This window comes from Heterodontus francisci, chromosome 18 (genome assembly GCF_036365525.1).
Source record: "Heterodontus francisci isolate sHetFra1 chromosome 18, sHetFra1.hap1, whole genome shotgun sequence".
NCBI lineage: Eukaryota > Metazoa > Chordata > Chondrichthyes > Heterodontiformes > Heterodontidae > Heterodontus > Heterodontus francisci.
This window is the reverse complement of record NC_090388.1, coordinates 16,830,550-16,856,806: the sequence shown is the minus strand read 5'-3', so window position 1 is coordinate 16,856,806 and position 26,257 is coordinate 16,830,550. Positions and strand designations below refer to the sequence as shown.

Sequence of the window (26,257 nt, the reverse complement as noted above, 5' to 3'; positions counted from 1 at the left end):
TTCCATCAAAATGACTAATGTATAAATAAGAGATGCTGGTATTCAGGGTGGGGAGCACAGCGAAGTTAAGTTGTAGCATTTGTGATAAATTACTGCATTTAACCAAACGTCAACAAGGAAACAGAGTCACCGAAGGTGTTCATCAATCAGCTGTTTCTAGAAAATTGGCATCGTCTCACAATTCTACTCAGACAAAGGTGCTACAAGCTTTCAAATACTGGTCCAGTCCACTGGGATATTAGTCACAAAAATCCCAGGTTAGCAAAGTTTGAAAATAAATCAACCAAAGGATTTGGCACAATACCCATTTAAGATGGTATGTGGGGAGGTTGGGGGGGGTGGGTGCGGCAATGGGGAGGAGAAACCTTCATGTGCCAGGAATATAACATTTTCCATTAAGTAATAGAGGCATGGATTTGAATAGAATCCATAATGAATTTTTTTTTTACAGGTACAGATGTGTTCCTAAATACAAAGGGACATGTTTCCAGCTGGTGCATTTGTTGTGAAGGTATATTTAACTTCATGATAAAATGGTGTCATTTATAAAACATAATAATCTTCATTAATCCAATTTTCACCAAAATTAGAAAATGGATGGCAGGGTGCCTAAGATTTTAGTTGCTGTAAACTTCAGAGGAGTTTAAAATCCAGTGAATGTGCAAGTTTAAACCCACTGGTGTGAAAGAAAATGAGGTGCTCTCTACTAATGTTAGCATCTTGACTTTGGGTTAACAACTTTGCTAAAAGTTACGCCGATAGAAGGTTTAACAAGGGCACTAAAAATGGCGCTCAGTGGAATTCTGAACCCATGTGGAAAGCAAAGAAACACATTACGGTTGAGAAAAATAATTTTTTCATGACTTCACACACAGAGCAAAATACAACTCCAGGTTATTATTTTCTTCCTTTGTTAGCACAACATGCTCAGCACATTCAATGAGGCGGCGACTTGTTCCCAGTTCTCGACCAATGCTGCACTCAGAGTGCTGAATTTTATGAGGCCCCCGGCATCAGGGGTCATGGCGGAGGGGCCCGGAAAATTCTTCCAGAAAAGGCCCGCCACAACCCTCGACGCTGAGAAGGCCCCGCATTTTACTGGCGGTGGCAAGACCTCGGTGTGGCCCCCCTACCCCCCGCCACTTATGCAAAAATATGTTAATTAACTTACCTGGACCAGGTGGCCGTCCCATTCCGATATTCCGGCCAGTGGCCGGAAGTCCCATGCCCTCCGATCCCCATTTGAGGATTCAAGGCGAGACACTGGTGGGGAGGCTGGAGGAGTGAAATTATCAGGACAGGAGGCGGAGGAATGGAAAAAAACACTTTTTATTGGCTGTGGGGATGTTTTTTTTTATTCATTCATGGGATGTGGGCGTCACTGGCAATGCCAACATTTATTGCCCATCCCTAATTGCTCTCGAGAAGGTGGTGGTGAGCTGCCTTCTTGAACTGCTGCAGTCCATTTGGGGTAGATACACCCACAGTGTTGTTAGAAAGGGAGTTCCAGGATTTTGACCCAGCGAAAGTGAAGGAACGGCGATATAGTTCCAAGTCAGGATGGTGTGTGACTTGGACGGGAACTTGCAGGTGGTGATGTTCCCATGCATCTGCTGCTCTTGTCCTTCGAGGTGGTAGAGGTCGCAGGTTTGGAAGATGCTGTCTGAGGAGCCTTGGTGTGTTGCTGCAGTGCATCTTGTAGATGGTACACACTGCTGCCTCTGTGCGTTGGTGGTGGAGGGAGTGAATGTTTGTGGATGGTGTGCCAATCAAGCGGGCTGCTTTGTCCTGGATGGTGTCAAGCTTCTTGAGTGTTGTTGGAGCTGCTCCCATCCAGGCAAGTGGAGAATATTCCATCACACACCTGACTTGTGCCTTGTAGATGCTGGACAGGCTTTGGGGAGTCAGGAGGTGAGTTACTCGCTGCAGGATTCCTAGCCTCTGACCTGCTCTTGTAGCCACAGTATTTATATGGCTACTCCAATTCAGTTTCTGGTCAATGGCAGCCCCTAGGATGTTAGTGGGGGATTCAGCGATGGTAATGCCATTGAATGTCAAGGGGAGATAGTTAGATTCTCTTTTGTTGGAGATGGTCATTGCCTGGCATTTGTGTGGCGTGATTATTACTTGCCACTTATCAGCCCAAGCCTGGATATTGTCCAGGTCTTGCTGCATTTCTACACGGACTGCTTCAGTATCTGAGGAGTCACGAATGGTGCTGAACATTGTGCAATCATCAGCGAACATCCCCACTTCTGACCTCATGATTGAAGGAAGGTCATTGCTGAAGCAGCTGAAGATGGTTGGGCCTAGGACACTACCCTGAGGAACTCCTGCAGTGATGTCCTGGAGCTCAGATGATTGACCTCCAACAACCAAAACCATCCTCCTTTGCACTAGGTATGACTCTAACCAGCAGAGAGTTTCCCCCTGATTCCCATTGACCTCAGTTTTGCTCGGGCTCCTTGATGCCATACTCGGTCAGATGCTTCCTTGAAGTCAAGGGTAGTCACTCTCACCTCACCTCTTGAGTTCAGCTCTTTCGTCCAAGTTTGAACCAAGGCTGTAATGAGGTCAGGAGCTGAGTGGCCCTGGCAGAACCCAAACTGAGCATCACTGAGCAGGTTATTGCTAAGCAAGTGCTGCTTGATAGCACTGTTGATGACACCTTCCATCACTTTACTGATGATTGAGAGTAGACTGATGGGGTGGTAATTGGCCAGGTTGGACTTGTCCTGTTTTTTGTGTACAGGACATACCTGGGTAAGTTTCCACATTACTGGATAGATGCCAGTGTTGTCGCTGTACTGGAACAGCTTGGCTAGGGGTGCAGCAAGTTCTGGAGCATAGGTCTTCAGTACTATTGCCAGAATATCGTCAGGACCCATAGCCTTTGCAGTATCCAGCGCCTTCAGTCGTTTCTTGATATCACGCAGAGTGAATCGAATTGGCTGAAGTCTGGCATCTGTAATGCTGGGGACTTCAGGAAGGGGCCGAGATGGATCATCAACCCGGCACATCTGGCTGAAGATTGTTGCAAATGCTTCTGCTTTATCTTTCGCACTGATGTGCTGGGCTCCCCCATCATTGAGGATGGGGATATTTGTGGAGCAGCCTCCTCCAGTTTGTTGTTTAAATGTCCACCACCATTCACGGCTGGATGTGGCAGGACTGCAGAGCTTAGATCTGATCCGTTGGTTATGGGATCGTTAGCTCTGTCTATTGCATGCTGCTTATGCAATTTGGCACGTAGATAGTCCTGTGTTGTAGCTTCACCAGGTTGACATCTCATTTTGAGGTATGCCTGGTGCTGCTCCTAGCATGCCCTCCTGCACTCTTCATTGAACCAGGGACTGTGCCAGGGATGGAGTGGCAGCCCCCTCTACGTCATGGGGGGGTGGGGAGGGTGGCCGTTCCGGACCTTCCATTTAAATGAGCCCCCGCTCGAAATATCGCGGTGGCTCAGCAACACGCAAGTTGTGCGTGCACCCGGCGAGCATATAAAATTCAGCCCTGAGTGTCCAGAAGGCAGTACATGTGATTAGTGCCAAGTAACTGTCCCTGAAATTTTAACTTCACTACCGGTGGAGAAGTTCTCAACCTTTGCTTTTATGGTATTACGGCTGAAATCAGAAACTCATCATCTGGCATGAAATGGTAGGCACAGAACCCATACTCCATCATTCCAGGACATTGAGGACTTCCCTACGCCAGGGCTCTGCAAACTGTGGCTCCAGAGACGCATGCAGCTCATTAAAGACTCGTGTAGCTCCCGACCTTGATCGATCAAAATCGATCGATTTTGATGATAATTAAATGGCTTGTTTCTTTTTTTAAACTTTTATTAGCATTGTACTTGTGAGAAGGTATTATTCAATTAACAACCTTTTGTAAAAAAAAACCTTTAAAATATTATTGAAATGTGTATCTGTCCTGTTCTTCATTATTATTCTTATTTGAGTAACAGCATTGCAGCTCTTAAGATATTGCCTTTTGACTAACTTCTAAAAAATGGCACTTGTTATTAAGGTTTCCAGCCCCTGCCCATGGCCTCCAATGCACCATGTAGCAACAGTACCCCTTAAAACAATGTCCTTTTTAAATCCTTGCCATGTGTACCAAAATATAGAATGATATTTCTACAAGCTGTATCTCCTGGTATTCACACATATTTAGAATCACTAAATATTCCTCAATCCGTATAGGATATGTTAAAACTAGTGTCCACACAACCATCACAAATTTCGTAGTGAGGATGTCATGAGTTACTGTTTGCTGACAGAGGAGCTATATCTCAGGCGCTCTAAGAAAGCTCAAAACACTTATAAGGATACAACGAACACCACATTAATTTTATTCCTGGCGATGAGAGCTAAATATTACATGTTGTGTGGGCACACTTCAAGAAACTTGGTGGGGGCGGTGGGGGGCTGGATTTTGTTCTCCCTCAAGCATCAGGTTCTGTGGTGGGGCAGTGCCTGAAGATGGCTCTGGATGAGGCCCACCACTGACCGCAACACCAGGAGGGCCCGGCTCAATCCTCCCAGCGGTGGCGTGGCTCCATGGCGAACCCCATCGCCGGGCGACAGGACCACAATTTCAATATTCAGCTGAATAGAATTAATAAATTTACATGGACTTAACTGCGATCTTGAGGCCCCATCGCAATCTTCGGCGCGGCAGCCAGCACGCCCGCACCTTCAGATCCCTGTCCAGGGAAACGCGGCGCCACACTGGTGGGGAGTGGGGAGGAGCTAAGTTTATCAGTGCGGGTTGTGGGGGGGAAAACAGGGTCAAATATACATAACAGGCGTCGGGAATGGTGGGAAGGGTTGGAGCTTAAACTTTGTGCAGTTTGGGGGGAAGGGCAGATGTAATAGGTAAGTGTTTTGGGGGGTAGAAGAGCAAATAGTTAAGTGTTATTGGGGGGTGGGAAAGGGGCGTTAGAAATTTATTTATTTAATTTTGGAGGTAAGATTTTAAAAATTTAAATTGGGGGGGCAGGGCTGGCTGCCCTTTAAACATGGCTCCAGCACCTGCAGCTGACGCCACTGCTAGGGACGGACAGCCCTCTTCCTCCATGAGATTGGGGGGAGGGGCGTGCCCAGCTATTTAAATGAGACGCCACGCTTGAGATTGCAGCAGTTCTTTGGCGTGTAGCCTGCACCTGCGGGCCGTCATTTTTTCAGTTCACCGCCGATCTTATAATCCAGCCTGGGGAGTGTGAATAGGACTTGAAAAATTGGCAAGAAAGCAGTTGCCTTTACATTGTACCTTATCATTATCTCCCAGGAGGACCCAAAGCACTTCCAGGCACGATCCCATAAACATCTAAGAGCGGAATGACCAGTTTATTTTCTTTGGTGGTATGGTTGAGGAGTTTTGCTGGCCAGAGCTTCTGGGGGCCTCACTGTCTTTCTTCAACTAGTTCCATGGAACTCTTAACATCCATCTGACAAGCGGAGCGAGCCTCTGTACAATATCACATCCAGATGACGGAACCTGCAGCAATGCAGCACCCCCTCAACACTGCATTAAAATATCAGGTTAGATTAGGAGCTCATGTCCTAGAGTCACAACCTACTGGCTCAGAGTTGCTTGTACTATTAATTGAGCCAAGCTATCAACAAGACTGGTCGCCATGACAATCAGGAGGAAACTGCTTCAGTTGTCAAAGGACTCCAAAAATCCCCTTCTTTTGGAAATTGAAAACAAATTTTTACAATTAATGTCAAATAAATCAATTTAACAATAGGCTCAGAGAAGAGCAAGAGATTCATTACCGTCCAGCATTAATGTTAATAACACATTTTTATATTATTTCAGTGGTAGGAAAAATTTCAGTAATCAGATTATAATCAGAAGCGTTCCAAACCCCACAATGAATGAGATGAATTGAAGAAATGATATGAGCACTTCCACTCTGTAAGGACATGAAAGGTGGATCCTAACCTTTAAAGCACCATGTCGTGCTAGGTTGGTTACTGCTGTTTTCTTTATTTCTGCATTGCCAGGATTTGCTATTTAAATATTTTATACAGTATGACTATTTAATAGCGATCTCCAAGGTTACATAAAACTTCTGATTCATGCCAACTAGACAAGAGAGAAGAAACAGGAAAAAAAAATGAAGCTTCAAAATATATTCTATCAATTAAGCATGTGCTCTTGAAACCCACACTGTTGCAAGGTGTCACTTAGTTTCAAAGTGGATATTTCTTGGAGCGTGACTTTTCTCTGGTGACAGTGATTGACACGCAAAGAAAGAGAAACCATGTCACCTTCTTCTTGCCTTTCAGAGTGGCGTGCCAGCCCTCATGTGCTGGGATAGATAGGGCATAAGGGTAGTACCCGCGTGTTTTATCTTAGCACCAGACGATAGCACCTTGATGCGATGTTGAGTATTCTGTGATTGCCACTAAAGCACAGTGCCAGTTACAAGTGCACTGCATAATTACATTGGCAACAGCTGCTGATCATCACATATTTCTCTGCTGATGGTGAGATACATGAGTCCTTGCTGTAGGTTAGCATTTTGCTCACAGAAGTAATTAATTCTTCCGCATTTTTATTGTTCATTTTAAGAATCTTCACAAACAGATATGGGGTTATTAACTTGAAATTTCCCTTCTCAGCCACAACTGAAAACAGATGAACTGTCCCTGTCCACGCCAATTACTGACCTCTGAATAAAAAGGCCTCCTGTGGTGCAACTAATTGGAACACTTAGTAAACCTTCAATTGCCGAGGTTTCTAGATATGTTTAAAAGATAACTGGAAATACTCAGCACAGCCAGAGGACAGCCTTGTAAATCTTAAGGACCTTCTGAACATACTAGAAAGCTTGAAAAATGGTTTATTTGTGTTCGAACAAATAGTGAATAAATATTTGCACAGAGATATGAACAAAAATTTGCTTTGGATTTGAAGTAGATAATGAATCAATATTTATCCACAATTTGATTTCTGAAGCCATGCAGCTACTTTGTACTTTACTGTAAATATATATGAATGTGTACAGTGTTATGTATGAAGATATGCACCTCCTGACTTCCCAAAGCTTGTCCACCATCTACAAGACACAAGTCAGGTGTGTGATGGAATACTCTCCACTGGCCTGGATGAGTACAGCTCCACCAACATTCAAGAAGCTTGACACTATCCAGGACAAAGCAACCAACTTGATCGGCACCCCATCCACCACCTTTAACATTCACTCCCTCCACCACAGGCACATAGTGCAGCAATGTGTACCACCTACAAGCAACTCGTTAAGCCTCCTTCAACAGCACCTTCCAAAGCCGCAACCTCTACCATTTAGAAGGACAAGGGCAACAGACACATGGAAACACCACCACCTGCAAGTTCCCCTCCAAGCCACACACCATCCTGATTTGGAACTATATCGCTGTTCCTTCACTGTCGCTGGGTCAAAAACCTGGAACTCCCTCCCCAACAGCTGTGGGTATACCTATACACCACATGACCTGCAGCGGTTCAAGAAGGGAGCTCACCACCACCTTCTCAATTACGGATGGGTAATAAATGCTGGCTGAGCCAGCGACGCCCACATCCCATGAACAAATAAAAAAAATGTCTGTTATACATGAATGTGCATTTCTCTGGTTTTGAAATATTCATCAGTCACTGAAATTACATTCTGGTTATCTAAATTTTTTTTCCCCATTATGTTCTTCCAGTTCTAAGCCAAATGTAAATTGGGGACATATAATGCACATATTATCAGATCTGTACAGGTATAGGCCCCAAAACAAATAAACTAGTATGTAATTGAAAATCTGGTGTGTTTAAAGAAACCCCATAAAAGCCAGACCTTTGGCTGGAATGGTAAGTGCTGAGTCTGTCCTGATTAATCAGTGATCTATACGCTGGCTTGCAATCTCCAAGTCTAAACCCTACACCCTTAAAGTCATTCTGTTAATTAGACAGTGGACGTGTACATCAGGCAGAACTTGGACTGGAGGAAAAGCACTTAATATAATACTAAAGGTCTCTTCGAAAATCCCGGGCCATCAGTTTTATTAAAATGTAGAACACTCCTCAAAATAACCTTAACCTGGAGAAGAAAAATGTGTGAATTCACAGTTTCACTGAATATTAGTACTATCCACTTTTGGAACCATTAGTCAATCATGTTAGTCTGACTTGGGCCACAGGCTATAGACTTGACAGCATCTTGTGATGCCAATGATGTTTGTAAATGGAGATTACAGAAACCTATTGTAGGCTGGACACAGATTCTCTTGATACCTTGCTACTTGACAACTGCTAATTACAGCTGCTAATGTCCCCGTGTGAGCATCTGCCGTGCTGTAAGGACATGGATTGAACGAAAGACTGCTGTTCACATTAGTACCAGCAGCCGAACTGATCAATGGGCTGAAATTCTTCCTTTAATGAAAAGTGGGAGATTGCCTCCTTTCCCCTTGTAATTAATGATCTGCCACTAAGACTGTGGAAATAAGCTTTTTTAAAGGCGTGCAGTTTTTAAGAATAAAATTTCGTTAGTGGCTCATCATTTATGGCGATGGGAACTCTCCTATTTTTGACTTAAAGAGGATTCTCATCCTGAAACCTCAGCATTAAGTTTAAAATATATATTTTTTTATATGTATGGAACCAGTTGTTGCTGAGTGCATCATTTAGACTGTAATGAAACCTCTTGTGTATCTGAACACCATCAATAAGCAATTGCCTTGTCATTCCTAATTTCCTCATTTGTTGTGCAACATCTAGTATTAACCGTTCATATATTGCAGAACAGAATATGGTCAGACTGCCATCTATTTACTTGCACAGCATAATGTCATGACTACCAGGAAAGACAAAACAGGCTGGGGCTCTTTTCTCTGGAGAAGGGAAGGCTTACTGGTGACCAAATAGAGATCTTTAAATTTATGAAAGGGTTCAGAAGTGTATGTGTAGAGAAAATGTTTCCAGTTGTGGGGAAACCAAACTTGAGGCTATAAATATAAGACAGTCACTAAAAAATCCAATAAGGAATTCAACAGAAACTTCTTTACCCAGAGACTGGTTAGAATGTGGAACTGGAATTCAGGTGAATAGCATAAGAGGCATTTAAGCGGAAACTAGGTAAGTAAAGAGGGAGAACGGAATAGAAGGATAATAGATAGGGTTAGATGAAGTAAAGTGGGTGGAAGCTCATATGCAGCATAAACATCAGCATGGACCAGTTGAGCTTAATGGCCTGTTTCTGTGCTGTAAATTCAATGTAATTCTGAAATATCTGATTAGAAGATGTAGAACTGCTTTATTTTTTGACTGCATGTTATGCCTTTAAATGGTGGTCGAGTATTGTTGCATTGTTCAGCAACTGGAAGTGAGATTTTCCCACTCAATGCAAGATTAAAATTCAGTGCATGATGGTGCAGGTGGAGGGCACAGATATTAATCTGAGTTTGGGTAAAATGAGCAATGCCCACTGCGTAGCAGATTTATTTCATCTCTTTATTTTCTGCCAGAGCTGAATGACCCACTATATTTCGTTTCATCGCTGATCAAATTCTCACAGACTTGCAAATAACCATGATGAAAGGTTATGAGACTTGGCCCACAGGTTGTCTGATCCTATGTTCAGCATGCTATGAGCTTAAGAAAAAAAAAGGTATTGCCTTTTACAACCTCAGGACATTCCAAAGCATTACTTTAAATCTTTCATGGACTGTGGGTGTTGCTGGCAAGGCCAGCATTTGTTGCCCACCCCTATTTGCCCTTGACAACTGAGTGGCTTGCTCGGTAATTTCAGAGGGCAGTTAAGAGACAACCACATTGCTGACCCCCAATCAACCCTTTCTTCCACCCATCCCCAATTGACACCCCTCCCCTCCCCCAACCCCACCCCCCCCCCACCCATCTGGATGCTCAGCCTGACAATTTTTTCACACCCGACCCGACCCGAATCTCCTTCATCTGTTCCAGCAGCAGGCTATTCCTGCAGCTGGAATTGTGGGGAATCTTGGGTATGCCTGATTCCCAGAAGCAGTGTCCAGACTGACCCGATCCGAGCCCGAACGCTAGACTCGGAATTTCAACCTGACCCGACCCGAACCCGACACAGGTAGTCGGGTCTAGTCAGGCTCGGCGAACTCAATTAATAATTTTAGATTCAAGATCAACAGGGTAGCCAGGCTTTATCTCACCACCATCTTCTCAGAGGCAATTAGGGGTGGGAAATAAATGTTGGCCTTGCCAGCGATGCCCACAGTCCGTGAACAAATTTTTAAAAACCATTGGGTAAATTACCAGAACATTCACATGAATTATGAAATTCATTTTATACTTATTGTGTATATGAATGCAAACAGCTCATGCTTAATCTGTAAGCAACAGGTAGCCGTGTTGAAAATATACAACACTCAAACAGACTATTAAGCAAGCAACGGTGCGACTTAAGTGACGCAGGAAAGTTAAGTGAAGATAAGCTTTGCGGATTAGAGCCATCATTAAAAATTCTGAAATCACTGTTCACTAATGCTCACCATGTAATTGATGATGCTGTCAAGTCGAGGCATGCGATTGCTCATGAAATATTGTGTCATCAAAACCATTTTCTGGGAGAAATTCTTCTTAAAAAAACGCATGCTAAAAGCTGCAGTAATAATGGGGACTGAAATTTGATAGCACCAGATAACGGGCGTGAAATAATTGGCGTGCTGAATTTGGGCACCAGAAAAGAACAACCCAAGAACTGTCCGATATTGAAATGAGGTTTGTGCTCACTAACACTCGCCTAAACCCATGTAAAAATTAGATGGATGCTGTGAAACTGGCTCAACGATGTTGAATTCATGCCCCAATGTGTCCAGGTAACCTTTTGTTGAAAGTACCCCTACAAAAAGTGACAGAATATCGGATCAGGCCCACCATATAAAGTGAGTTTTGACATTCCTGATCCAGACACTAGTCCATGTATTTTCCTTCAGAAACATTAAGCAGTCAAGCTATGTGGTGGAGACGTTGCCTAAATTTTCCAAACATGCACTGGCAGTGGACAAGGTTCCTCATCACCAAGAGCATCACAAAGTTACCTTATCCACCAATACCTGAAGGTTCACTAGATGTCAACATGTACGTCTATGTTCCCTTGATTTTTCAACTGCTGGTTTATTCACCTATGTGAAAACTTTGATACCTTCTTCCTAATTCTTTCATCCAGTATTTGGGGTTAGTCATGGGTTAAATTTTGCTCTGGTCCTCATGTAGTCCAACAAAGGTTTGTTAAGAGTTCACTGCTCAATATTAATAAAACTAACAACAGCACCCCCTGTGGGTCATCCCTTCAAACAGCAAAATGACGTGAACCCAATCTGAACTTCGCTTTAGTTGACGTTGTCTGTCACAAGCGTTGCCCCAGTCTGTCGCCAATACCTCTTTTTTTAAAAAGTGACAAGCTTCTAACACCTCCATAAAGACAACAGATACATAGATGCCTTTATATGTAGATTTACATTAATTGTTACAAATGCAAGACTCTATTTCAAAGAATAAGGTTAAACAACATATCGCACTATTATATGTCAATTTAGGAACATAGGAACAGGAGTAGACCATTCAGGACCTTGAGCCTGTTCCACCATTCAATGAGATCATGGCTGATCTGTATTCTATCTCCATTCACCCACCTTAACTCCATATTCCTTAATACCCTTGGCTAATGAAGGATCTGTTGATCTTGAATCTAAAATTATTAATTGAGCGAGCATCTACTGTTTTTAGTGGGAGAGTTCCACATTTCTACCACCCTTTGTGTGAAGAGGTGTTTCCTGACTTCTCTGCTGAATGGCCTGGTTCTGATTTTAAATTAATGTCCCCTTGTCCTCGACTTATCCACCAGCGGAAAAAGTTTCTCTCTATTTACCCTAACAATTCCTTTCAAATTCCTAAAGATCTCAATCACATCACTCCTTAACCTTCTATATTCCAGGGAATACAAGCCTAGTTTATGTAATCTCTCCTCATAATCTAACCCTTGAAGCTGTCGTAACATTCTGGTGTATCTGCACTGTCTCCTTCCGTGGCTAACTTCTTTTTCTCTCCAGTTCCGAAGAAGGGTCACTGACCCGAAACGTTAACTCTGCTTCTCTTTCCACAGATGCTGCCAGACCTGCTGAGTGGTTCCAGCATTTCTTGTTTTTATTTCTTTTTCTCTCTTGTTTCTCACATACAAATATGAAAGCTTTGAAAAAAAAAAATCACACTTTATTTGTAATGCTGCTTTAAAGGGGCTTTCTTGCTGCGGTTTCAAGAGGTTTTTGGAACAACCCACCTTGAAAATGCAGCTGCAAAATTGCCAATACTTCCTATCAAGGAATGTTTGTGGTGCTAATCAGTGACTTTTCCTGCTGCCGCTTTATATTTTGAGCTGAGTTCTAAATTAAAACTTACAATAAAATAACAGATTTATTCCACCACTTCTAATTGGAATTGCAATGAGATGCTCTGGAACAACTGACAGTATCATTGGACCTTCTATAGTTGAAAAGCAAAGCAATGTGACCTTTTGAGATCAGGATACCCATAATTTGTCATTTAACCCTCAGAAAAAAAAGATTTTCCATAAATCTATATTCCCATATATACATAAAAGTAAATTTCTATTTATTAAAACTAAGACTCTGAATGGCTGAATGATATCAACACTGTATGACATAGGTTGATTCCTTGGTCATGGACTCTCACTTTTTGTTTTTGTGATTCAATTTCCTCCCAATACAGGCCACTCATTTCTCTGTTGTCTTTTGACATCATGTGGAAGCTATCAATACCACTCATTGGGCTGGATTTTAAGAGCCTACCACCGAACTCGCCAGCGAGCTCAAAATATGGCGGCCCGCACAAAGAGTCACCGTGATCTCCCACGCGACGGCTCACTTAAATAGTCGGGGTGGCTCTTCCCCCCACCACCCCCCCCCCCCAATCACATGGAGGGGACGGGCTGTCCATCGCCGGCAATGGCGTCAGCAGCCTGTGCGCAATGGCTAGCGCCATTTTTAAAGATTAAAATTTTTTAAAGATACACCCCCCCCCAAAAAATTATCAAATAAATTTTGAACACCCTTTTCCCACCCCCAATACTAGATACATTAACATTTTGCCCTTTCCACCCCCCCAAAACACTAACCTTTTAAATCTGACCTTTGCCCGCCCTCAAAGATTGCACAAAGTTTAAAGTTCACTCCTTCCCACCACCCCCTACACCCATTATGTTTATTTGACCCCGTCCTCCCGTCACACTGAAAATCTTAACTCCTCGCCCCTCCCCACTAGTGTCACGCCAGCGTTCCCCAGACGGAGAATTGAAGGCTTGGGAGTGCCAGCCGCCAAACGGAGGATCGCGGCTGTAAGATTAAAGGTTGGTTTATTGAAATTTATTCATCCTGGTCATTTAAATATTGTAATTCAGTTGCCGTCGCCGCCACGGAGACCCGCCCCTGCCGGGAGGATCGGTCCGGGCCCTCCCGGCATCAGCCTCCGTGACAGGCCTCTGACAGAACAATCTTCCGCCACCACTACCCACCCCCCCCCACCCCCACCATGGAGCCCGATGTTGTGGGCTTGGTAAAATCCAGCCCATTGGTTGTTTTCCCATAAGATGTGCTTGCGCGTTCCAGTAAAGTATCTCACGCAAACAAGTGTCCCTTCTTCCATCAAACAAGTTCATCCCCAAACGAAAGCCCAAAGAATATGGGATGAATTTTCGCCCCAATACAGAGGTGGGCAAGCGCTAAAGGTCATGGCACCAGCCGACAGGCCGGTTTGCCAATTTAGGTAGGTTAATTGGTCTTAATTGGTCATTTTCACAGGCCAATTAAAATTCCTCCCTCTACCCCCTTTCATTTGCTCAAAGCCTACTACATTTCTAACCATTGCCAATTCTGATGTAGGGTCATCAACCTGGAATGTTAACTCTGTTTCTCTCTCCACCGATGCTGCCTGACCTGCTGAGTATTTCCAACATTTTCTGTTTTTGTTTCAGATTTCCAGCATCCGCTGTATTTTGCTTTTGTTATCTGCTCATTATCACATTGCTGTTTGTGGGAGTTTGCTGTGCACTGATTGGTGGCCATGTTTCCTACATTATAACAGTGACTACACTTTAAAAATAATTCATTGGCTGTAAAACGCTTTGGGACGTCCTAGGGTTTTGAAAGGCGCTATATAAATGTAAGCATTTCATTCTCAGGCATTGCAGACATGCTGGTTTTGCCAACCGCCCTGGCCCCTTCCCTTTCCCGAGTGAAACTGACTCTCTTTGAGGCAGCAGGTTAGAATGAAGGAGCTTTGATCTTAAGCCCTAGACAAAATGACACTTTAGGGATAAATTTAAGATTAGGGCTAAATGAGCAGCTGGGCACAGAGAACATGTGGTGCAAAACCAGGGTAGAATAACCAAGGAGCTTGTTTGTAAACTTAACTTAAGGAATAATTTCTCCACACTCAGGGTCGGATTTTCAAAACGGGGTCGGGAAACCTGATGCCCGGATGAATTCTGGGACGTGACCCTGCGCCTCAGCTGCCTTGCTCTCCCAACGCTATTTTTAAATGTAATGCCTTAATTGTGCAGGAGGCAAGATCGGCGGTCAATTAGAGGCGCTAAGTATCTCCAGGTGGCAGGGGCTGCCAGCCTGGCACCAGCAGCAAAGGCATGTTGGGGTCTGCCATTGCCTTGCCGAAGAGAGCAGGCAGCTTCTTACAGGACCAGCAGCATCGACGAGGGCCATGCAGGAAAAATGAAGGTCCAGTGCTAGCACCGTTGCAAAAAAGGTTTATTAAAGGTTTATTGGGCGGCACAGTGGCGCAGTGGTTAGCATCGCAGCCTCACAGCTCCAGCGACCTGGGTTCAATTCTGGGGACTGCCTGTGCGGAGTTTGCAAGTTCTCCCTGTGATCGCGTGGGTTTCCGCCGGGTGCTCCGGTTTCCTCCCACAGCCAAAGACTTGCAGGTTGATAGGTAAATTGGCCATTATAAAAAATTGCCCCTAGTGTAGGTAGGTGGTAGGGGAATTGTGGGGATGTGATAGGAATATGGGATTAATGTAGGATTAGTATAAATGGGTGGTTGATGGTCAGCACAGACTCGGTGGGCCGAAGGGCTTGTTTCAGTGCTGTATCTCCAAATAAATAAATAACAGTTTTAGGTCAAGAACAAATAAACTTTATTTGGCTCCAAGACGAACCCGACAGCAGCGCATTAATGTGCATTGGACTGTTCAGGTTCACCAAAATAAAGTTCAAACATTCCATTCTGCCAACAGGCCCCTTAACAAGCACCTTAAGGAGCTGAAGGGGCTGTTAATTGGTGGCAAGCAGGTTTCCTGTTCCCTCCCCACAGGCCCTTTGAAAATTAAAAACTGTCCCAGAGGTGTCGGGAACCCGAGACGGCCTCCGGAATCACGATTTCGAAATCACGGCCGCGCCGGATCCCAATCCCGTGGCCCTTTGAAAATCCAGCCCCTACAGTCTGTAAATACACTGCCACCTGGGACTCCTGACTAGATTCCAATGGGGGTGAACGACAACATACAAAGAAGGATCACACCTGTTCTTTGAACTGACTTCTATTTCAATCATTGATGATATTTTTCCTCTTTGAAGCATTCTCTGGATCTTCAGCAGGGTCTTTGAAAAACAGATTTGCTGGCTGTGCTTCTGGTCAAACGAATAGTGTTTTTTTTTTCAATATTTTGATCAGCCCAAAAAAGCGAAAAACAAAATAGTAATAGACGGAGGCTTGAGGCTAAGATCCACAGTTTTGTGTGTTCACCAGTTCTGAATGCTTAGCCCATGAAAGTGAAGGGATGAAAATTCATGGGCTGGTGAGCACATAGTGGAAAATTCCAACCTAAATGGTTATTTATTTTTGCTTATTGAACAACTTAATGGTATTTCGTCTTGTTCCCTTTCCATGGTGAAAATGAGACAATGTATTATCTTTTCCTGCTGGACCTTACACAGAGCTGTAACACTACATGGTGAATGCCAAGCTCCCAGCCAATGCCTCTCCCAAACTCACCCCCAACCTCCGTAACCTGATCCCTCATATTAAAGAAGTCTGGCAAAATAAAATTAATTAACATAAAGTGTTTCTGTAATCTAGCGACAAAAACTGCAGTTTAAAATAAAAGCTTGTAAAATAACTGGCAGAGTCTGAGTCAATATTTATAGTTTGTTTACTCGTTCCAGATTCCCAACACCTCGCCTGAAACTGATAGAGGGACAAAAACTATAATCAGTTTGACTGAAATAAATTCATCTGGGTCAGCACAACCAAGGTTTTATTTGGCTTCAGTAGAGATCATTAAATTCATAACAAATTTCAGCCTTTTTAAAATAAGTTGGGCCTTTTATTTTTTTCTCACAGCTGTGCGCTTGGCACTTTTGTAAATACAGTCCAGGCCATTGAGTATCATACAATGGAAACAAAGAAAGTTGACAGCATGAAAGATTGCATACCTTTATGATGGTTTGCAGCTGATATCAATTTTCCCCAAAGGGTTATCACACATATGATAAGTAGTAGTGTCCCTTTAACCATCCTTTAAAAAAACAAGAGAGAGATTATTGTTTATAGTTGACTGTACCTTATACAACATAATGTAACAATTAATCGATTGGTAATAAATTAAAAGCTATTCAGAAGTGGCAAATAATGAAGCAAAAAGCTTATAATTCACTAACATCTCACAATTTCAGTTCAATGGTAATGCAATAAATTGTCAGTTATCAACTTGTGAAATAAATTATTGCTAAAGTAATAATCATTTCATCCATTTACAACTGTTAAACTGACACAATTAGGAATCCTTATACATCTTGAAGAGAGTAGATTTAAGAAAAGTTATGACTGGTCCCATTGCATTGCTTCTGTACAAATGTGATCTCTTTTGCTTTAAATACTTTCGCATTAGGTTAACACCCTGCAGCACATATTTCTGCAGGTGAAAATTGGAACCATGAATTTAATGGGAAACAAACTCAAGGGAAAACGTGACATTTTTCATTAAGCACTTCTTGTTTGTAGCTGAGGAATAAGCAGGAATCCTTAAGCGAAGAAACCTATCACATGCAGTGCCAAGTGATTTCAATCTTCCCCAAATACATAACACCTATAGTGTCAGAAGAACTCATTAATCAGCCTTTGTTATCTGAAATGAAACTCTCGTCAGTTATTCTACTCAGATTAATTATGTACAAAAACTGATGGTCTAGTCAGATCTCCCGTGTTAAAACAGCTTACAAATGAAAATGTATCATATTCCTAAGCCAATATCACTGTAAAGACATCAATTAAACCATGAGTCCTCTTTGATGTCTGGAGCTTCAGATACTTTAAATCATTGAATGCTTAATTTCATCAATTTAAATGAAAATTGAAATATGATGTACTGTCAACAACCTTCCCTCTTTTGTACCCCACAGCTTTTGGAATTATGAGAGAAACTGGAGTACATAAACCAGGCTGACACTTCAGTGCAGTATTGCAAGGGTGCTGCACTGTCATAAGTGCCATCTTTCAGATGAGAAGTTAAACCAAGGCTCTGTTTGCCCTCTCAGGTGGAAGTAAAGGATTCCACGGCACTATTTGAGAAAAAAGGTGAGGAGTTCTTCCAGTGTCCTGGCCAACATTTATCCCATAACCAGCATCACTAAAAAACAGATTATTTGGTCATTTAACTCATTTCTGCTCATGGAACTTTGTTGTGTGCAAACTGACTGCTGTGTTTCCTACATTACAACAGCAATCACACTTCAAAGAACCTAATTGGCTGTGAAGGACTGTACATCATTTTGAGGTTGTGAAAGGTGCTATCTAGATGCAAATTCTTCATCTCTGTCTACTTTCCATTAGACTGGAAAAGCAAAATAATTCTTAGTTCAAAGAGCTCCCATTTTCCCTATGCCAAAAACCCAGGAGAGCATCACTTTAATCTATTTGACGTGAAGCACTGACATCAGCAGGAAGGCCATGGTTAAAAGTGTGCAGACATCTACATTAACTGCTATGTGTTTGCTCCTGGCCATCTTTTCTTAGCAGAGATGTTTCCAAGTTCAGCAGGAATTGCAGAGAAGTAATAAAATGGAGGGAATTTTCACCTTGCGAGTGTGTGGACAGTAATCTGGCGCAGCCGATTGCCCAGCCATTGTAAATCCATTCGCCCACAATGAAATCAATGATGTGAAGATTCTGTGACTGGTGGCTGATCTGTTCTGCCAAATCCTCAAGCTGAATTTTTGAGCCTGGCCTCTGATTGGCCTTCCTGCTTCAAAAGGCCGCCAACCACCCTTAGTGGCACAGAGAACCTGTCTCCATACCAATTAAGGAGGCACCCCCTTGAAAATCCCAATAAGTGACTGCTTCCCACGACCCCTCAGGGATGGGTTCAGGACCCAGAAACAGTTCCAGTTTCTGTTTCCCACTTCTGGAGGAAAAATCCAACCCCCAGTCAGTGAAGGTGAAAATCACCCCCAATGCCTCCCGAATAAAATTGATCCAAAAAATCAGAGGTGCTCAAACTGCAGCATCTGTGCATGGCCATGAAGACCAGGCAATGTGGTCGTATTTATGTTTTTGCTTTGCTGGTTTGTCCTGTTTGAACACTGTGCACCTTGTAGGATTGAGCAGGGCCTTCTGAGTGCTGTTATCCCTTTGGTGGACAGATCCTAATTTTTTTTTTATTCTTTCATGGGATGTGCACATCGCCGGTTATGCCAGCATTTAATGCCTTTCCCTAATTGCCCTTGAGAAAGTGGTGATGAGCTGCCTTCTTGGCAGTACTTGGGGTGTAAGTACACCAACAATGCTGTTAGGAAGGGAGTTCCAGAATTTTGACCCAGCGACAGTGAAGGAATGGTGATAATAGTTCCAAGTCAGGATAATGTGTGGCTTGGAAGGGAACTTGCAGGTGGTGGTGTTCCCATGCATCTGCCCTTGTCCTTCTAGGTGGTAGAGGTCGCAGGTTTAGAAGGTGCTGTTGAAGGAGCCTTGGTGAGTTGCTGCAGTGCATCTTGTAGATGGTGCACACTGCTGCCACTGTGCGTCAGTGGTGAAGGGAGTGAATGTTGAATGTGGTGGACGGGGTGCCAGTCAAGTGGATGATGATGAGCTTCTTAAGTGTTGTTGGATTGTTGTTGCACCCATCCAGACAAGTGGAAAGTTTCCATCAAACTCCTGACTTGTGACTTGTAGATGGTGGATAGGCATTGAGGAGACAGGAGATGAGTTACTCGCCACAGAATTCCCAGCCTCTGACCTACTCTTGTAGCCACATCATTTATCTGGCTGGTCCAATTCAATTTCTGGTCAATGGTAAATCTCAAGATGTTGATTGTGGGAGATTCAGCGATGGTAACGCCATTGAATATTAAGGGGAGATGGTTAGATTCTCTCTTGTTTGAGACGGTTATTGCCTGGCACTTGTGCGGCACAAATGTTACTTACCACTTATCAGCCCAAGCCTGGATGTTGTCCAGGTCTTGCTGCGACTGGGCATGGGCTACTTCAGTATCTGAGGAGTTGCGAATGGTGCTGAACATTGTGCAATCTGTAAACATCCCCACTTCTGACCTTATGATGGAGGTAAGGTCATTGATGAAGCAGCTGAAGATGCTACCCTGAGGAACTCCTACAGTGATGTCCTGGGACTGAGATGATTGACCTCCAACAGCCACAACCATCTTCCTTTGTGCTAGGTATGACTCCAACCAGCGGAGAGTTTTCCCCCTGATTCCCATTTACTCCAGTTTTGCTAGGGCTCCTTGATGCTCTTGATGTCAAGGGCAGTCACACTCACCTCACCTGTATGTGGTCCTTGAGGCTCAACAGTACATACTATAAGAAGAGATTTTTATACCACTGACCTACATCAATCTGTGCTCTAAGTTTCCCAATTTAAAGTTGTGCCACATGGGAGTTTGCTATCAAATGATAATTTGTCCACTTTCATTTCAGCCCAAATAAGATCCCTTCAAATTTTCAATATCAACATAACATAATAGCACTGCGGCATCTTTTTTTAAAACCTTATTTTGTGCTCATTTGAGCATATGTGATACAAAGCACTAATGCACTGAAAATATTGACTTTATGCTCTGGAGAAAAGGCAACCCAATTAACAAAGCAGGGTTGATGCAATTGGCTTTTTATAAACACCCCCCCTTTTTGTGCAATTTCCTTTTATAAGGAACCCAATGCATATCATTCTGTATTTCGCTCAAAGCCTGGGGTTCTCAGAGAAACACAAAAAGAATCTAACAAAAACCAGAGACCTTGGTCATTGGGAAAGAAAGCCAGCACGCATCATTAAACTCACCAGTGGCCAGAGGGAGAGCTCTGCAAGTAGTGAAGGCAAGATATTATTACTGCTATGTCTGAAAGATTGAACAGGCTGGGGCTCTTTTGTCTTAAAAAGAGAAGGCCGAGGGGTGACCTAACAAAGATCTTTAAAATTATGAAGGGTTTTAATAGGGTAGACGTGAAGAAGATGTTTTCACTTGTGGGGAGTCCAAAACTAGATGTCATAAATATAATAGTCATTAATAAATTCCCTGGGAAATTCAGGAGAAACTTCTTTATCCAGAGTGGTTAAAATGTGAAACTCACAACCATAGGGAGTAGTTGAGGCAAATAGCATAGAGGCATTTAAGGGGAAGCTAGGTCAACACAGGAGGCAGAAAGGAACAGAAGGAGAAGTTGATGGGTTAGATGAAGAGGGGTGGAAGAAGTTCACGTGGAGCATAAACAAAAGCATAGATCAGTTGGGCTGAATGACCCGTTTCGCTGAAAATTCTATGTAATTCTTTGTCTAAGTCAATATTGATTCTTAACGCCAAGAGAATTGAGAATTATGTGCCATCAAATGAATGTTTAAATAATTAATGAAACTTTTCTGTAGTGTGTTTGTTCAACTGCTCATATGGTTGTTCCATTCATACCAGAGTGAAATGGCTATGTAAATGCCAGGATTTAGAGGAACCCCCAATCCTATAAAGCTCCCTGGTAAAATGTATGGATGACAATTGAACAAATGTCAATTGTCAACCCTTGCCCAGCTGTGACCACTGCTGCATTGCCACTGATACCACGTTACTGGTGACAAACATCCAAGACTCAGGCTGTGCGTTTCCAGAATAAACAACAAAAGCTTCTGTGTACCATTGTTAGCAGTTGTCTCAGTCACTTAAAGTGAAGTTGCCTGTCCCCAGCACCGGCACATTGACGCAGTAGAAAAACCTTGCATTATTATTAATGGGCAGAAGGAAATATCTTCATTCCTAGCAGGCTATGAAATAGCATTTGTACCATGTATTCTGGTGCTACAGTTTATAAAGGGAAACAAACAACAACAAAATCTTGTCATGAGAGTTTGATTTCTTCTGCACCCAGACTTTCCTTATCATTTAATATGAATTTATCAACCCTGTGACATGGAGTAAATTATGCAGAAATTCATTAATATTGCCAAAACAATGGACTGTGCTCCTTTGCAAATCATAGATCCCTTAAGTTGCTGTTCTAACATTCCACCGTCTTAATTTTCAGATTTCAATGATGTTTTATTCAAATAGGTGTCCAGTTCTTCAAATCATGGTGTAGTGTTCTTCTAATCGAGAACAATATGCGTTTATATAGCGTCTTTAACGTAGTAAAATGCCTCAACGTTCTTCACAGGAGTGCAATCAAATAAAAATTGACACTGAGCCAATGAAGGAGACATGAGAACAGGTGGCCAAATATTTGGCCAAAGCGATAGGTTTTGAGGAGGGTCTTAAAAAGAGGAGACAGAGATGGAGAGAGGATGAGATCTCGGAACTCCAGAGTTTACCACCTAGACAGCTCAAGATATGGCTGCCAATGGTGAGGTAGGGACAATGGAGTAGATTTTCATTCAGTGCCTTGCCTGGGGGAGTTGATCGCTCCCACTGCCCTCCGATTGTATAGGCTGCCCAATTCTTACCACATTCAAGTCAAAGGAATAAAAATCAGGTGGAATACATAAGGGGCAAGTGATCCTCTCCGGCAGACCATTCCCCACACAGTGAAAAAAGAGGAAGACCTGCATTGATATAGCACCTTTCATGACCAACAGACCTCCCAAAGTACTTTGCAACAAATAAAGTACTTTTTGAAGTGTAGTCACTGTTGTAATGTAAGAAAAGTAGCAGCCAATTTGCATACAGCAAGCTCCCACAAAGAGCAATGTGATCATGACCAGCTAATCTAATTTAGTGATGGTGATTGCGAGATAAGTGTTGGCCAGGACATTAGGCATAACTCCTCTGCTCTTCTTTGAAATAGTGCCATGGGATCTTTTGCATCCACCTGAGAGGGGAGACAGGGCCTCAGTTTAAAGATTGCACACCCTGAATACTGCATTGCAGTGTCAGCCTCGATTGTTATGCTCAAGATATGAAGCAGGACCTAAACACAAAACCTTCGGACTCACAAGCAAAAGTGCTACAAACTGAGCCACAGCTGATACCTTACAGGTAAAACTAAAGGTAAAAATTTACCCCAATGTATCACAAAACAATGTGGTCATAGATTACAAATGCCCTTCATTCATTGGTGTTATCTTCTTCACAGAAGGTTGACTGCCACGGATCTCCACCTCTGTCAGTCTTGTGCTGCCCTTAAGTATTCTGTATTGGTCAACTACATCCAGCCCATTGTATCCACCATCCATTTTCTTCTCTGCTTCCCTCTCCTACATTTTCCATCGATCTTTCCTTCCAATAATTGTCTCTGTCCACCTTCTGCTCTAAAGATGTGACCGAAATATTGTATCTTTCTCTCTTTGATGTAATGCACTAATTTCCTCTTTTCTCCAGCTATTTCCAGTACTTCCTCATTAGCCTTTCTGTCTTTTTAGAATATGCGGAACATCCTGCACTATGCCCACATCTCAAATGCATTCAGCTTATCAATAGTCTCTTTGTTGCAAAGCTATTTCTGACAATTACCTTTCTTCTCTTTACCCCTGCCCCACCCTCACATGGCCCTAACCCTAATTATCTTCCTTTCTGAAAGTGGTGCCACATGTTAACCTGTGGTGTCTGTTCAATTGGCAGATGTCCATTCATCAAAATCAGGAAGCAGGAGACAGTCTCTGATCCACAACTGTTTTATTCTCAATCCACAGTTCAGTACAAATACCAGTTCCCACTCTTCCCTTCTGGAGTAACTCCCTGTCCAGAAGTAACTTCCCTACTGGGCAAAACCCAGCCCTTAAATATAAGCTGCAATGAGCATTACCTGCTCTCTATTAACTCTAAAATAAGTCCTGGTTAATTAAAGGGACCAGCATTTTCAACATTGTCAACGTCATGATCCAAATGGCCATTTATTTTAATTTGTAAAGCTGGGCACTGAGTATTGGCAATGCAATTGTCTTTTCACCTAATGTCCCCACAAACATGCAGCAGAAGTTGCCATTTATCAAGTATGGGAATCTTGGTTGACATTTCCCCACCAAAGGCTGGTGACCACTGAGGCCTAAATTCTAATTCCCCTAGCTCAGTGACAATGTTGTGTGGAAAAGGGTTAAGCCTAGACTACCATGAGGTCACTCCATTCCCAACTGGCACTATTTTACCTTCTCCCACATGAAAGTTGGCCTAAGATCCTGCTACAGGCTGGCGGGGTTTGCGGGGCTGGGAGGGGAGAAGGGGGGGCCTGCTTTAAATATAAAGAGCGCAACCTCATGATGTCATTGGCACCATAGCATGCTCTTAATGGCATGTTGGAGGAGGCCCGACCGATGTAAAATCCAACAGCATGAGGTGCCGACTGGCCAGAAGAGGTCAAGTTAAGTTTTCTAAAATGACTTCTGTGAATCCTTGTGGGCCAGGAGGAGCAGGAGTTCTCCCTCCACCCCCAAATGACCCCCAAACTCTTGCCCCCAGGCCCCACAAGGAGTCCTTGGACCTCCCCAGCTCTCGCCCTTGTCTCTCCCTCACTGCAGGCTGGCATCAGCTGCCAATGCCCTTGCCCAAAGCTGGCATCATGTCAAAGACCATCCTTTGTTTCCTCGGCATCCTAAGCCTCTAGAGCCAAATTTCCCAATCCGCCTGCTGGCCTTGATGACAGTCCTGTGGCTATCAGGAGGGAGCCCGTCCTACATTATATGAGGAGGTGGTGGCGTAGTGGTAATGTCACTGGACTAGTAATCCAGAGTCCAGGCTAATTCTGTGAGGACATGAGTTTGAATCCCACCATGGCAGATGGTGAAATTTGAATTCAATTAATAAATCTGGAATTTTTTTTAAAAGCTAGTCTAATGGTGACTATGAAACCATTGTCGATTGTTGTAAAAACCCATCTGGTTCACTAATGTCCTTGAGGGAAAGAAATCTGTCCGCTTTGCCTGGTCTGGCCTACATGTGACTCCAGCCCCACAGCAATGTGGTTGACTCTGACATAGCCTAGCAAGCCATGTATCAAAAAATTTAAATGAGGCCTGAGTTAAAATGAACCTGGCCATATGCTAAGATCTCTGTGGAGGGATGTTCCTGCCACCTCAACAATCACGGTAAAAGATTGAGATCTGAGACTCTCGTGGTGACCCAGCTTAAATCAGCTCCCTCAGTACAGACTTAGTTGTGAAGGATAGCTGGGACCCCACCACCACCCCCCCCCACCCGCCCCCAGATCTGGGTACTATTAATTTACTTCCCTTGCTTCTCACAAAAGACGGAATACGAGAGCTGGTTCTGCAAGCTGGAGCTACTTGCCTGGAGAAAATCCCAGGTGATGTTCTGAGCTATACTCTGTCTGCCCCAGATCGCAGAATCTAACACAGCAGTCTAATTCCCAAAGCTGTCACAAAAGTCCACGAATGTGCCAGTCCCCAGTCCTGTCCTGCTGCTGTGGACAACAGTGATATTTCCCAATGATAGTCTACAGAGAAAGTGTTCAAAGTTGAAGTGCAAAGTTATTTGAGATGTTGGCAGAAATAAATGCACAGTGGTTAAGAGGCGTGCTGCTGATATATTTGAATTGAAATGGTAATGGTATACTGATTCTAAATTCATTGTGTGGTTTGCTGTGAGTGTGGCTAAATTTGCTTTCAATAATATTAGGTTTATAACCACTTCCACAGTAATGAACATGACACCATTTTGCTATACTTAGGCAGTCCTGCCTTTGTTAAGAATGAAAGACTTGCATTTATATAGCACTTCAGGATGTCTTAAAGCGCTTTACAGACAATGAAGTGCTTTTGAAGTGTAGTCATTGTTCTAATGTAGGAAACGCAGCAGTCAATTTGCATACAGCAAGCTCCCATAAACAGCAATGAGATGATGACCAGATAATCTGTCTTTTTGTGATGTTGACTTAGAGATAAATATTGGCCAGGACACCAGGGAGAACTCCCCTGCTCTTCTTTGTAATAGTGCCATGAGATCATTTACTTTTACCTGAGAGGGCAGGTGGGTCCTTGGTTTAACATCTTATCCATGCTACCCACTGAGGTGTGGCTGGCACCATATGGGGCCCCCGATTGTAATTCCGTGCAAGTGAATAGATTTTCAGTGAGTTAAATGGCAGGAATTTCCCTCCAGAGATGAGAAACAGAGGTCGGGTCTGTTTCCAGATTCGGGGCAACAGTCACTCATTGTGGTTGCTACAAGGATGGCCAATTAATGGCCAATTAGAGACCAGAGGGCAAGCCCACTGTCCAAATAAGGCTGACAAGCAGGCTCTCGAAGCTGGAGGGGCAATCAGAGGCCTTTTGGCTTGAAAGGAGCAGCAGGCTGCAGTAGAGAGTAAGTAACGGAGAGGGTGCTTCAAGATGCCTTCGCCCTCTCTCCAACTCATTTCAACAAATTAAAAAATGGATCTTGCAGCTGACCTCCCACTGTGTGGGGGACCCCTTCTATAGGGCATTCTGCAGCTGCTTCTGCACCCAGACAAATAGGGCAGGCCTCTAGCCCTGCCTGGAGTGCTGGCTCACTGGAAGGCCACCTCCAGGTACCTAAGCTGGCACCCACCCACCTGCGGCAACCTGGAGGCTGACTGGAAAACCCCAAGCAGCCTCCTTTAATTGGCCTCAATAGGCTCCTAATGAGCCGGGCTCCTAGTGAGCCAGGCTGGCTACCTGTCACATACGGGCGGGTAGTTCTGCCGATCCCCCAACCCACCCAGGCCAGGGGCAGGATGGAGCCAGGGAACTGGCACGCTGGCTGGAGGGACTATTTTTAGCTCCGCCCTCCATTCC

At 43.6% G+C, this 26,257-nt stretch overlaps 1 protein-coding gene across 9 annotated transcripts in view; it reads right to left on the bottom strand.

The window, feature by feature from the left end:
- LOC137379802 (chemokine-like protein TAFA-2) overlaps positions 1–26,257 on the bottom strand; it is a 264,057-nt gene that overhangs the window by 94,748 nt on the left and 143,052 nt on the right. For all 9 annotated transcript variants that reach the window (XR_010976914.1, XR_010976915.1, XR_010976916.1 and 6 more), the window contains one exon: positions 16,494–16,576. Coding sequence is in view for 1 of the 9 variants with exons in the window: in XM_068051181.1 (XP_067907282.1) it covers positions 16,494–16,575 (82 nt within the window). In the remaining 8 variants the exon portion in view is untranslated. The remainder of the gene's footprint in view (positions 1–16,493; positions 16,577–26,257) is intronic.